Source organism: Pterocles gutturalis, unplaced genomic scaffold, assembly GCF_000699245.1.
Source record: "Pterocles gutturalis isolate BGI_N339 unplaced genomic scaffold, ASM69924v1 scaffold6036, whole genome shotgun sequence".
Lineage (NCBI taxonomy): Eukaryota > Metazoa > Chordata > Aves > Pterocliformes > Pteroclidae > Pterocles > Pterocles gutturalis.
The window spans coordinates 18,296-30,529 of NW_010097629.1; the positions used below are offsets into that span (position 1 = coordinate 18,296).

A 12,234-nucleotide genomic window follows, 5' to 3' on the forward strand; every position below is an offset into this window, starting at 1 on the left:
TTTCCCTCGCTCTCTGCTGTCAGCTTTCCTAACTCTTTCCTGTGTTCTCTTCATTTTGCAGTCCAAATAAAAGACTCTCAAGCAAGAAGGTGGCAAGGTAAGCTCGGGCTCGCGTTCCTGCTCGGGGAGGGGGTGCCTGTCCCGGCTGCCGGGCCCGCGGAGGGAACGCTGGCAAAATAAATATGCAGTGTCGGATTTCTGGACGTTGCGTAGCGCTGGGGAAAAGAGGGTTTAATTCTGACATGGTTTGCAACAGCGCTTTTTTCTGAAATGGGGGTTTCTCACTCATGCACGCAGCTGGTGTCAAGCTGATGTTTTTCCAGGACAAAAGTCGGGGTGCTTCCCCGCTCCGTCCCCCGAGTGCCCGGGCAGGGGACATGTGGAGCAGGGAAGGAGTCTCTAGAAGGGGGTGATGTCCCTCTGGACTGCTTGGCTGGGCTGTCCCCTCCCCATGGCGGGGCTCTAGAGTCTTTAGGAGACCAGACCAGTCTGTACCCTGACTCAGAAGGATTTCTGCAGCACCCCAAAAAAGCCAGCCCCCTTAGACAACTCTCTAGGTTCTGTGTGAGTTTGCTCAGCGTAACCCTCAGCGCTCGACTTTGCTGGAGCAGCTCCCAGCTCGGGTAGGGTCGGTCAGGGGCCTGGGGGAGTTCTGGGGGGTGACTGCAGGTAACACCACACTGGGGGTTAACGCTGTTGTCCTGCGGGACCGCCTCGTGCAGTGTCAGTCACCCTTTCCTTGGGGACATTTTTATCCCTGCCTACACAGGAGAAGCTGCAGAGTTTGAATCTGAAACAGATTTTGAATTCAGAGTTGGAAGCTCTGAATTGCTGGGGCAGAGGGTCCATCCCTTCTCGATGAAACCTGGTGCTCCCCTTCCCTTCCCCATCCCTCCTGTTCCCGTGTCCTTGTCCTTTTAAGAGTGTGCCAAGGTTTGTCTTAGCTGGCCTGCCCGCCTCTGCCCGCTCAGGAGGGTGGTTGCCTGCTGTGGTCCGTGCCTCTCCCTTTGCTGGATCCCAGGGGCCAGGGATGCTGCAGGGGAGTGGGCGGCTCCGTTTGGGTGCTGCTGGTCCCCCTGCACCCCGGCGCTCGCCGCGCTGACCGAGCGGCTCCTCCCCACCTCTCCTTCCCGGCTCTGCTCTCACACCTTTCCCTTTGCCGTTTTTCCTGTGGTCAGCAAGTCTCCCTGGCACGATTTCCCCTCCTGGCGAGGAAGCGGGTCCTTGATAGTACATTTCCTAGTTCCGGTCGTCTTACTTTCTAGATCTTTGTGAAAAACATTGGCAGGAAAGAAAGGTGAAGGGAGCAGCCTGTCCCCAGGTTTCCTGTTCTAGGACTAGTTTTTGTCCCATGTCTGGCAGAGCAAATTTGGGGAGGATTTGAGTTAAGCTTTAGGGAACGGAGATGCCCTGTCTTACGGGGGATTGAACCCTCTTAGTCCCTTTGCATTTGCAAGATGCTTTTCTGAGACTGGGATTTATGGGCGGAGGTAAATATTGGTTAACTCGAGAGCAGTCAAGTTCAGTTTGTGATAACCACAGAGGTCACGGGATTTTGCTGCAGTGTAGAGCCAGATCCTTAAGATCAACCCCAAGCAAGCCCTTTGTTGCAAATACTGTAATTACTGAATAATACCAAAACATTCACTTTTAGGAAATTGATTTTATTTTGATAAGGGCTCTTTCCTGATTTTTCTACTGCTTGTGCCAAGAAATCTCAGCTGCTTAGGCCCTGTTGTGCTTGGCATGATTTAAATGACGAATGTGCCCGGGACTGTAAAATCTAAATATATACTCAGCAAAACAAGGCTGGTGCTCAGCTGCGGTCTCTCCGATAAATGCCAGTTACGCTTCATGAATATTTGCATGAGCAGATCGTGCAGCAGGGTGAATTGGAGAGCCCACATTACCAATTCCCAGGAAAAGTGAGGTTCAAAGATAACCTCCATGGTTTTCTCGTTCTCCTCCCGCTCCAAGCGGCGCTGCCTTCCAAGGCAGACGGGGCTGCTCGCCCTTTGGGTTGCTGGGGGAGAGCGGGGGGGTTTCTCTGGGGTCCACAGCGCTGGAATGCAGCAAGCCCTCCCTGCGGCAATAGCGGGTTCCTTTGGCAGGAGGGGATGGGGCGGATCTGCAGGGGTTGGGCAGGGATCAGCCCCTCCAGGCAGGTCCCCCGCCGATGGCCGCGAAGCCGTCGCTGGCCGCGAAGCTGCGGGCACCCCTGTCACAAGCCTTGCTAATGATTAACTCACTGCCACAGCGATGCTGGGAGGTGGGCTGGGGTATTTCATAACACCTTCAGGGGGTTTCCCCCCTCCCTCCCCTTACACCCGTTGCCCCCCACCTCTTATTAACCTTATCGGTGGGCAGAGCCGAGAACTCTGTCCTTTGCTGGGTAACGCACAGCCTTGGTACATCCATAAAGAGAGAAAGGGAAGAGCGAGCTCTTATCTCTTTCCATTCCAAAGAGCAAGGAAAAATGATCACGGTATGAAGTCCCAGCAGCGTGTCCACGTCTGCGCTCCCCTGGCAGGGTGAGCAGCCGCTGCTCAGCCCCGGTACCGGCACACCCCGGTGTCGAGCTTCCTCCCCGTTAGAGCTTGTGGCGGTGAGAAGGACCTGGCCTGCGCCGTCCCTTGCTGTAAATCCTGCAGCCCGAGAGGGAGCAGGGCTGTTAAACCCCTCGGGAAGGGAGGTGGCAGCTGAGGAGGGGAGGGAGAGGACCGCATCCTGCACCAGCGGCTGTCGCGTGAGCTGGCCGTGACCGGCGATGTTGGCTCTGACGCTGGCGTTGCTGGGGGTCGGGGTGGTTTGTCTCTGTTACAGACAGTTGCACCAGACGAGCACGCTGTCCGTGGGGACGATGGAGGAGTCCTACCGGGACACGCTGGAGTGTACGGAAGAGGACATCACGGACAAGGTGAGAGCGGCGCTGTCTGCAGAGCCCTGCGGTGCTTTGAGATCCCCCAGCAGGAGGTGGGCTGGAGCTCCTCTGGCCGCGCAGCTCACACCGGGCAGGGCAGGGGGACGGAGGAAGCCCTCAGCATCGCAGGGACAGAGAAGGAGAGCGCTCCCAGTCCTGCGCTGGGTCAGGAGGTGGCACTGGAGCCTTGTCCCAGGCTGGAGGCGTGCTGCCCCGCTTGCGGCGAGCACAGCTTCCCTGCGCCTTGCTGGGAGGAGGGCGTAGCTGCTCCCAGGCTGTATTTTCACTTCTGCTTCCCGTAATAAAACGTTCTCCAATTCTGCTTTTCTGAGATGAGCAAAGTCACCCAATGCGCAACAAGGACTTCCTTTCCTCGGCACGCTCCTGCCGCGGCTGCTCGTGCCGTGAGGGTGTAAAGCTGATTTTGTGCTGGCCCTGCTGGGTTTGACTGGGGTGTGATGAGAAAGGATTATAGGACAAGATGGGAGTGGGGCAGGAACACAAACAAGCTTTTGTTTGAGCACCTCGAGCTAAAAATAGCTAAGGAGAAGCAGGAAAGTTAAAGATGGGTGAGTTGGGGCTTGTGTAAGCATTTGCTGCAGCCCTGAAACTCCCTGGAAATGGCTTTTTAATACTGGAATCACAGACAGCTGCGTGGAGCAACCTGTGAAAGAGCAATACACGTGTTTGGCTGCACCCTGCTGTAATTATAACGCACAGGAGACCTTTAAAAACAGGTCTTGTGTCTCTGCATGTTTCTTTTTTTAATGCACTTGCGTGTCACTCACCCTCCTCCCCAGAGCCATGGTTGGGGGTTTGCAGGTGTGCTCCTAATTGCCCCTCTTTTGTGATTGTTCTTTTATGGGATAAATGGGATTTTTGGGACCACAAACTCTGTCCTCCTGTGGTTCCCCACCCACCCACGCTCCTGCTTGGGTGGGAAGTTGGGGGGCACTCCTGGCCCCCTTTGCTTTTCAAAGTTTTGCACTATCTATGGAAAGTGAATGAAAATGCACATACAGCTGAAATAATCTGTAGGTCCGGGGAGAAAATACTCGTCTCTGACCCCCACCATCTAGCATCGTTTCGTCCCTCGTGACTCTATTTACCCGTAGCTGGGCACCCAGGATCTGCCAGTCCTGTGGTTATCCCCAGCCTCGGGGCTGCACTGGGATGCGGCCGAGCTCCAGGGATCCAGCTGGGATCCCTCTGCGCCTCCGTGTTGGATTTTATCCTGAAGGGTTTGAAGAAAGGCAAGAGTGAGGTGTTTGGCCCTGTGCTGGTACATGGGAGACATCCAACACAGAGGAACACAGGTGTAAAGGGATGTTTTGAAAGGATGCTTGAAATAAAGGCAGAGCTACCAGACTGCGGTGGCAACCATCCATTTTTAAGTCACAAGCCCCAGAAAGCGACCCAGGGGAGTGCCCGCACGGTGTGCTGGAGGTGGTGGGAGCTGCTCTGGTGCTCGGTGCTGCTTTGCCAGCGGGTTTTAGTGCGGGCGGCTGATCTCCCCTGTCCCATCACGCAGGTGGTCTTTCTGGAGAAGCGGGTGACGGAGCTGGAGAAGGACACGGCCGCTAACGGCGAGCAGCACAGCCGCCTCAAGCAGGAGAACCTGCAGCTCGTGCACAGGTAAGGGAGCCGGGCTCGGGCCATGCCCAAAACGCAGCTTTGTGGCACCTTTCTGTCCCCCAGACACATGTCACAGCACCCTGTGCTGTCCCGGGAGCCGCTGCCGGTGCGCAGGCAGGAGCTGCTCCGGTGCTGCCGCAGTGTGCAGGGAAAGGAGGCAGCCGGAGAGCAGGGAGAAAATAGCAGGAAAACCTGACAGCTCTGTCGTTGCTGAGCCAATCCCACCGAGGCAGAGGGTGGCCATGGTTAAATCCAGCCTCGTGTGTGGGGTCAGGACATCCTGCTCGTGCTTTTCTGGGTCCCTGGCAAATTCCCAGGAGTGCAAGGAACGGCTGCAGCTCAGCCGGGACAAACGGCAAATACCTCCTTAGCAATATTGTGCTCAGATGCATGTAACTAACTCTAACAGTGCTGTTTAGATATTTTTTTTTTTTAAATCTTTTATTTTAATGGGGTTCCCACCCTTCATGTCCATCCCAGAAGGTCTCCAGGGGTTGGCTTGGAGGACCGCAGGGGGTCGTGCTTCTTGGAAAGCTTCCCGTTCAGGAGGGAAATACACTTCATATCACGCTGTATGGACTCTTTCTGGCCCCTCTGGTCCCTGCTGCCCATCCCCACCCTCCCCACAGCCACCCGTGATGCTGTTGCTTTCAGATCCCAGCTGGGGTGTAGCCCGTGGGATCCCATTTGATGTAATCACTCTTTACTGATCTGGCAGGCTTCTCCCTTCCAGCAGCATGTTTACCCTGGCAGATAAGCCCGGCAGGAGTTTATCTATAGGGCTGTAAGTCTGTTAAGTAACAACCGTGTCAGGGAACCGAGCCACTCAGACAAAGGTTTCTCTAATCCCTGATAAACTTTCCAGCAAGGGAAACGTTCTCACTTCAGCGGCTTGGCCCCGAAGCGTCAGGCGGCTTTTCATCAAGTAAAGCCCCGAGCGTACTCAGCAAGGATGGGTTCATCTGGCAGAAACCTTCCTGCCGGGCTGGAGCTTCCCCTGCCTGCGCCCTGCCCGAGCAGGCACAGCTCAGGACCGCGTGGATCGCTGTTACTCTGGCACACGGAGGAGGCTGACCCGCAGATCCTGTGTTGGGGAAAATGGGAGAGCGAGCAGGAGGATTGGGATGAGTTTGCGCTGAAGCAGCTGGTTGTGGGTGATGCTGTGGCTGTGACCCGCAGGGAGGGGGTTACGGAAGGATTGCTGTGCTTTCACCCTCACCTCTCGCCCTGGCTGGCCTCCTCCAGCTTTCGTGCAGCCTGGAGACTTAAAAATCTAGACAGAGCCCATGCCAGCAGGTACCGCTGGCTGGCTTTATTTGGCTGCCAGCAGCGGTGTCCTCGGGGTTTCATGGATCGTGGTGTTTTCCCACCGCATCCGCTGGGACGAAGGGAAGCTCTCGCACACGTGCTGCTTGAGCTGGCCGTGGGTGCACATCCCCTGGCATCTACACCCTGCTTCTCCCAGCTCGCCCGTGGGGTGGGAGGAAGGCTGGGAAGAGTCTGATCCCTCCCGTGGGATGGCAGCGTGCCGGGGTGAGCCATCAGGATCGGTTAATCTTCTTTTTCTCCTCTCTGCAGGGCAAATGCTCTCGAGGAACAGCTGAAGGAACAGGAGCTGAGAGCTGACCAAACCCTCCTGGAGGAGATCAAGAAGCAAAGGGAGCTGCTGAGCAAAATGGAGAGGGAGAAGAGCATCGAGATCGAGAACCTGCAGGCCAGGTGGGGCTGGGGCAGGGCTCCTGGACCCGTGTGTATGCGCTGAGATACGTGTACAGGCTGATGCTTCGCGACCGCAGCCTTTGGGGAGACAAAGTGCAGTAGAGATGAGTTTAACTTGGTTAAAGGAGTCACTAAAGTCATTATAAACCCTGAGTTTTGGCTGCTTCTCCTGCCTTCGTTACAAAATCAAGCCCCTCCAGGAACCCAGTCTCAGGCTATTTGAATTTCCCTGCTGCGGTTTAAATGCAGCTCACGTTCTCCAGCCGTGCGCCTGCCCCACAGCCTGTGAACAAAGAGGTGGTTCGTTAGTGCTTGTTCCATAAGTGACCTGTGGAAGTACATTGGATGCTCAGATGTTTTCCACCTTCATGGAAGCAGGTGAATATCTGGAAGGAAGAGCTGTCCACCAGGCAGTGTCCCAGACGGTGCTCCCAGAGGAGGAGGTGCTGTAGGAGAGGTTTCATTGATTTGTCAGGTTTTTGGATGGGCTATTTTTTGCTGCTTTTCTAGAATGTGTTTTGCTATTGCTCAAGCCGTGCAGTAAATGAACGATAAAGGCAGTGGGGGTTTTTACTGGGCTTGTAGCAGGACAGTTACCATGACAGAGGGGTGTTACTCCACCCGGAGAACGCAAAGCCATCTCCAAACCCCTGCTCTGGCTCTGCCCAGGCGATGTCTCTGCCTTCTGGTGCCCAGTGCTGGGGCTGTGGGCGCTGGTGAAGCCCTTGGTGTAAAGAATAGTGTTGGACCTGATGGAGGAGGGCACGGCACGGGACAGCGGGCTCACCAGGAGTCGGGTGGATCTGTGGATTCCCCCCCCCTTTTTCCTCTGGGAGTAGAAATAAGTGGAAGTCTTGGGGTTTGCTTTGAAAAGATAAATCCCTGCTGGCTTGGCTTCAGCACATCCTGGTTTCATGTTCCTGGGGATGTTTCAACCAAGTCTCCCACACCCGGGATGTCTGGGCGAGTTTCTTACCCATCTGTTTATTGTTGCAGGCTGCAGCAGCTGGACGATGAGAACAGCGAGCTGAGATCCTGCGTCCCGTGTTTAAAAGCCAACATCGAGAGACTGCAGGAGGTGAGGAGTGGGTGTGTGTGGGGTGCCCAAGCCCGAGCCGTGTCTCTGGGTTTCCACCTGCTGCCTCACGTGGCTGGAGCTGAAATTCTCTTTTGTGCAAAGGGCCTGCGTGAGATCTGTTTAATGTAACGAGCAGATCCTTGCAGAGCTGCAGGGCTGGCCTCGCACCAGGGCTATCCCATACCGCTGTCCCTGCAGGCTCCCAGCGCCTGGCTTGGAGGCTGGGGTTAACAAACCCCCTCCTAATAAACCTCTGCGGCAGCAGAGCCGGTGGCACCCTGTCCTGGCTGGTCAGGAGGGGACTCGTGCCCTCTTGTGGAAGCTTGTCCCTGTCCCCGTGGCCGCAGCCCTCAGCAGGACTGGGACAGTTGGCTGCCAGGGAGGAAGAGGAGCGGGCGTGCTTCATCTCCGCTTCCTGCCTGGGCAGAGCGTGGAGTCTCCGAAGTGCCGTGGTGTCTCCCAGGTCCACTCCCCTCTTGCCCTGCGCAGGATTCGAGCTCACGCAGCTGCAGTGGGAGGTTTGCCGAGGCGCTGCGGTCTCTTTTTTGGAGAGAACATGGGTTAGAGATGCAACAGCTGGTGCAAAGGCTGTGTGTTGTTTCTGTCCAAGTTTACGGCAGATGGAAGATTAAAATTAAGCGAAATCAAACCTCTGTGCCCAGATGAAGGCCCTCAGTGCTCCGTCTCTACCTGCCGTGGCCCCCACGGAGCAGTCTGCCTCTGCCGAGACCTTGTAAGCACAGCACACTGAGGACAGGGGTAGGAGAACCGCCGCGGGTCGGAGGATGAATTTCCTGCCGGGCTGTGTTCAGCCTCACCAAGTGGGTTTTGACCCCTAATCTCTCCGCAGAGCAGCACTGCTTCTCTCTGTGCTTAATGGCATTAATGAGGAGGGAGAGGGGCGGTCCCCTGCCGAGGGGGAAGCCCTGCGGATGAGCTGTTATCTTGTCTGTTGTCCGAAATCAGGATCTTGTCAGCGTTGTGGTTTCCTGCGGGCGCGGTGCTTTCCGTGGAGCACCCAGACCCAGCGGCTGGAGCTCCCCCCACCTCTGCTCCTCGCCCCTTTGTGCCATGGGCCAGCCACCACCAGCGTCAGCCGCTGTCTTGGTGGCATTGTGGGTGTTCTGAAAGGCAAAACCTTCCTCACCGGGAAAAGCAGGCTGGAAGCTGCAAGCCTGGGGAGGAGCTGAGCTGGTCCGAGGCGGAAGGGTGCTGCTGTACGGGGACATGTCCTGTGCAGGGCTGGTGTCACCACCATGACAAGCTTTACCTGCAAATGTCCAGGCAGGGCTTTGGGTATAAGGGGACAGAGCAGGAGAGCTGGGCTGTGTGTTTTACATCCTGGCTTGAACTCAGATTCCTTCTCGGGTCAGTCCTCAATTAAATTCTTTTATATCTGAAATCGAGAATGAGCATCCCCGCAGTGGCTTAAGATCTTGGATTTCTGGCTTTTCTGAAATTCAGACCTAAGGAGCTTTATGATTTAATGTCTCTTCTTGGCCGGTAGCCTCTGTGCTGGCCGCAGTCCTGCCCAAGCCCTGTCTCACGCCAGCACCACGCTGCCCCGAGAGCTACCCAAGTGCAGATATTTACCTGCATGCATTTGTTCTCAAGTCATCTCTCACTACCTCTCAGCAGCACTGTTCTGGTATGTGGCTCGTCTTGCTGCTGCCAAAGCGCTCGGGCTCTGGAGCCCTCAGCCAGCAGATGAACTCCCCGCAGGCAGAGCATCCGCGTGCGTCAGCGAGAGGAGCCTTCCCCGCGGTGCTCGGCGTGCGCCGCGTCCTTGAGCCGGCGGGAAGAGCCCCAGCAGCGCCGGGCGGAGCCGAGCTTGGGTGTCGTTACAGGAGAAGCAGAAGCTGCTGGATGAGATTGAAGACCTCACTGTGCAGCTCACGGAGGAGCAGGAGAAAAAGAGGAAGATGGGGGACAAGCTGAGTCAGGAGAGGCACCAGTTTCAGAAGGAGAAGGAGTCGACGCAGGAGGTAAGCAGAGCCCGGGCTGCCTGCACAGCGCTGTCCTGCTAGTCCCCAAATTAGGGCTCTGTGGGGAAGCTGGCTTCCGCAACCTCCCCAAAAATCGGTATAACTGGGGCAGTGGGTCCTGCCTGGGCAGAGAAAGGTGCTGCAGCAGCGTCACTACCTAAAACCTGTCCTGGTGCCTGTGTTAAAATTCAGCCAAGTGTGTCGGCATCTGCAAACCCCGTGGGGCTGTGCCGGGCTGGCCCGTTCCCGTGGGCCCTGGTCCTCTCCTGCCTGAAGGAGCGGTGGCAGGAGCACGGTGACGATGGCACGTGGGACCAGCAGGCAGAGGAGAGGGGTGCAAGGCTGCGTGGTTGAGAGCTGCCAGCCCCAACCCTTCCAGGCCTCTGGGGTTGGTCATTCCAGCTTGGAGGTTCAAGCAGGGCTTGCTGCTGTGGCAGGAGAAGAGCTTTGGGGCTCAAAGTGGAAGTTATTGTGGTTTTGGCAATGCTGAGATGGTGAGACGGGGGTTCACGGCGCTGCGGCAGGAGGGAGCTGGTGCCTGCGTGGCCGGGGGGGTCTGTCTGCTGCTGCGGACCCAGAGCCAGCATCTTGGGTGCTCCAACAAAGTCCTTCAGGGAGTGGGGCTGCTGGCATGCATTTCAGGAGTTCCCGCTCTCCTGTTTGCTGGAGATGCACGGGAGGAAGGCGAAGCCCTGTGTCTCCCAGAAAGGGCTTGCTGCAGCTGGGGAACGGCCCGTCTGTCGCACCAGCCACGAGCTGGCGGACTCACAGAGGATGTGGCACTCACTTGTCCCCTTCCCTCGTGCCACAGCTCATCGAGGACCTCAGGAAGCAGCTGGAGCACTTGCAGCTCTTCAAACTGGAAGCCGAGCAGCGCAGAGGCAGGAGCAGCAGCATGGGGCTGCAGGAGTACAACAGCAGGACGCGGGAGACGGAGCTGGAGCAGGAGATCAAGCAGCTCAAGCAGGTACGCGAGGCTGGGCGGGGAGGGGAGCGTTGCGGCTGCTCGGTCTGCAGGAGGGGATGCTGCTTCCCTGACACCCAGGAGCAGTGAGAGGGGCCCGGGGGCTCCCTCCCGAGGAGCTGGGCATGGACCCGGCAGCTCTCCTCTCCTGGGACGGGAGAGGTTGGCTCGTTTCTCGGAAGGACAGCGTGTGCGCTCAAAGCCCCTCTCTCTGCTGTCCCCTGGGTCTCCCCAGCATGTCCCGTGTTCCCAGAGGTTCTCCAGTCTGGAGTCAGGAGTCCGTGCACTGTTCCCAGCGCTGTGCGAGCTGCTGGTTAGGGCTAAAGATCCCCAGCTGGATCTGCTCCGAGGGCACCGCGTGCTTCAGCAGCCTCTGGTTTGTCTGTTGTAACAGGATAACAGGAACCTGAAGGAGCAGAACGACGAACTGAACGGACAGATCATTAACTTGAGCATCCAGGGAGCCAAGAACCTCTTCTCAGCCTCCTTCTCTGAATCCCTGGCAGCGGAGATCAGCTCGGTCTCCAGAGATGAGGTACGTGCCGTGGGGTGCTGCCCGCATCCTCCCGGGGTGCTGGTGCCCCTCCTCTGCTCTCAGCCACCGAGGGCCTGGGAGCAGCTGCTGTGGCCCTGTCTGTGGCCCAGCTCACTCCCAAAATCCACCTGAAAGCTGTCGTGAGGAGAGAAATACCCACACAACTGTCTGAAGAGCTTGCAGGACGTACCCTGCCTGCCGCCCTCCTTCCTGGGAGTGGGGGGAGCTGCTCCTTTCCACTTTGCTGGTGCTGGCAGCTCCGCTCTCGGGCCCGTGACAGCCTTCCTGGGACAGGCCAGTGAGCACCGGGGTGTCCATCTGTCTGTCTTAAAACAGCTCTTAAGAAAGATCTGGGCTTCTCTGGCACGTGGTCTCCCTGCCCCATGGCTGCACCCCAGATACCAGGGTGTGAGCTGGCGTCAGAATCTTTGGCCCTGGGCAGTGTGATGGGAACACACACACATTTTGGGGGGCAAAGAGAGAGGCCATGCTCCCTGCTTTCCCCAAGGTCCCATCTGGCTGAGAAGTTGCAGGAGAGGAGTGAGTGGGGCCAGCAGCTGAGGACATCCCCGCCTGGGGCTCTGCCTGCTGTGGCCGAGCACCCCCGGCGTGGTTGGGAGATCTGGGGGTGCAGGGACACCCATGGGGGGTGAGGGTGCCCTGCAGGGCAGGAGCCAGGAGCTCAGCGGGGTGTCAGAGCCAGCAGAAGTCACCGGCGAACGCTTGTACGTGGCCAGAGCAGCCCAGGGCAGAGTAAAGGAGGGAAACCCCCAAGGGTGCCCAGAGCCACGAGAAGCCCCGGTTCCGTCCCCGGGCAGTGACCGCTCGCTCCCTTCCTCCCTCCCTCACAGCTCATGGAGGCGATTCAGAAGCAGGAGGAGATCAACTTCCGCCTGCAGGACTACATCGACAGGATCATCGTGGCCATCATGGAGACCAACCCCTCCATCCTGGAGGTGAAGTAAGGGCGGCGAGAGGCGCCGGCTGCGCTCGGCGACAGCTGCAGATGTGGTGCTCCGAGAGGATGAGGAGGGACTGGAAACGGCTCTTGATGAAGGCATGAGGAAGCATCGCGTCAGGTCACTGGGGGAACGAGCCAGCGGACCAGGGGAAAAAAGAAACAGCAGCAAGGCTTTGTTGTCTGACTCCGTTATTTTGAAACCCTCCTGGTTCGGAGGGGTGAAAGGGAACCTGGAGGAGTAACCCAGGCACCGGACAGCTGGAGGAGGGACCCGTGTCGGCCCCGCTACCCGTGGAGCTGGGAACTGTCCCGACGGCACTGGCACCGCATGGGGTGCGACCAGAAGCTGTGAGGAGAGGGTTTCTCTGAACCACGGGATATCGGGATATCGGGATATCGGGATGGAGAAGGAAGCAGCAGTGCCGGCGTTTTCCTCG

General features: G+C 57.6%; 1 protein-coding gene across 1 annotated transcript in view; it reads left to right on the forward strand.

Moving 5' to 3' along the window:
* The window catches only part of RAB11FIP3 (RAB11 family interacting protein 3 (class II)), a gene marked incomplete at its 5' end in the record, with an annotated part of 22,788 nt that extends 10,875 nt beyond the window's left edge, over positions 1–11,913 (forward strand). Inside the window, 9 exons of the mRNA XM_010079800.1 lie at positions 62–97; positions 2,824–2,917; positions 4,452–4,555; positions 6,134–6,274; positions 7,271–7,352; positions 9,200–9,337; positions 10,149–10,304; positions 10,696–10,836; positions 11,688–11,913. Coding sequence (XP_010078102.1) covers positions 62–97; positions 2,824–2,917; positions 4,452–4,555; positions 6,134–6,274; positions 7,271–7,352; positions 9,200–9,337; positions 10,149–10,304; positions 10,696–10,836; positions 11,688–11,801 — 1,006 coding nt within the window. The remainder of the gene's footprint in view (positions 1–61; positions 98–2,823; positions 2,918–4,451; positions 4,556–6,133; positions 6,275–7,270; positions 7,353–9,199; positions 9,338–10,148; positions 10,305–10,695; positions 10,837–11,687) is intronic.
* Positions 11,914–12,234: the final 321 nt, after the last annotated feature.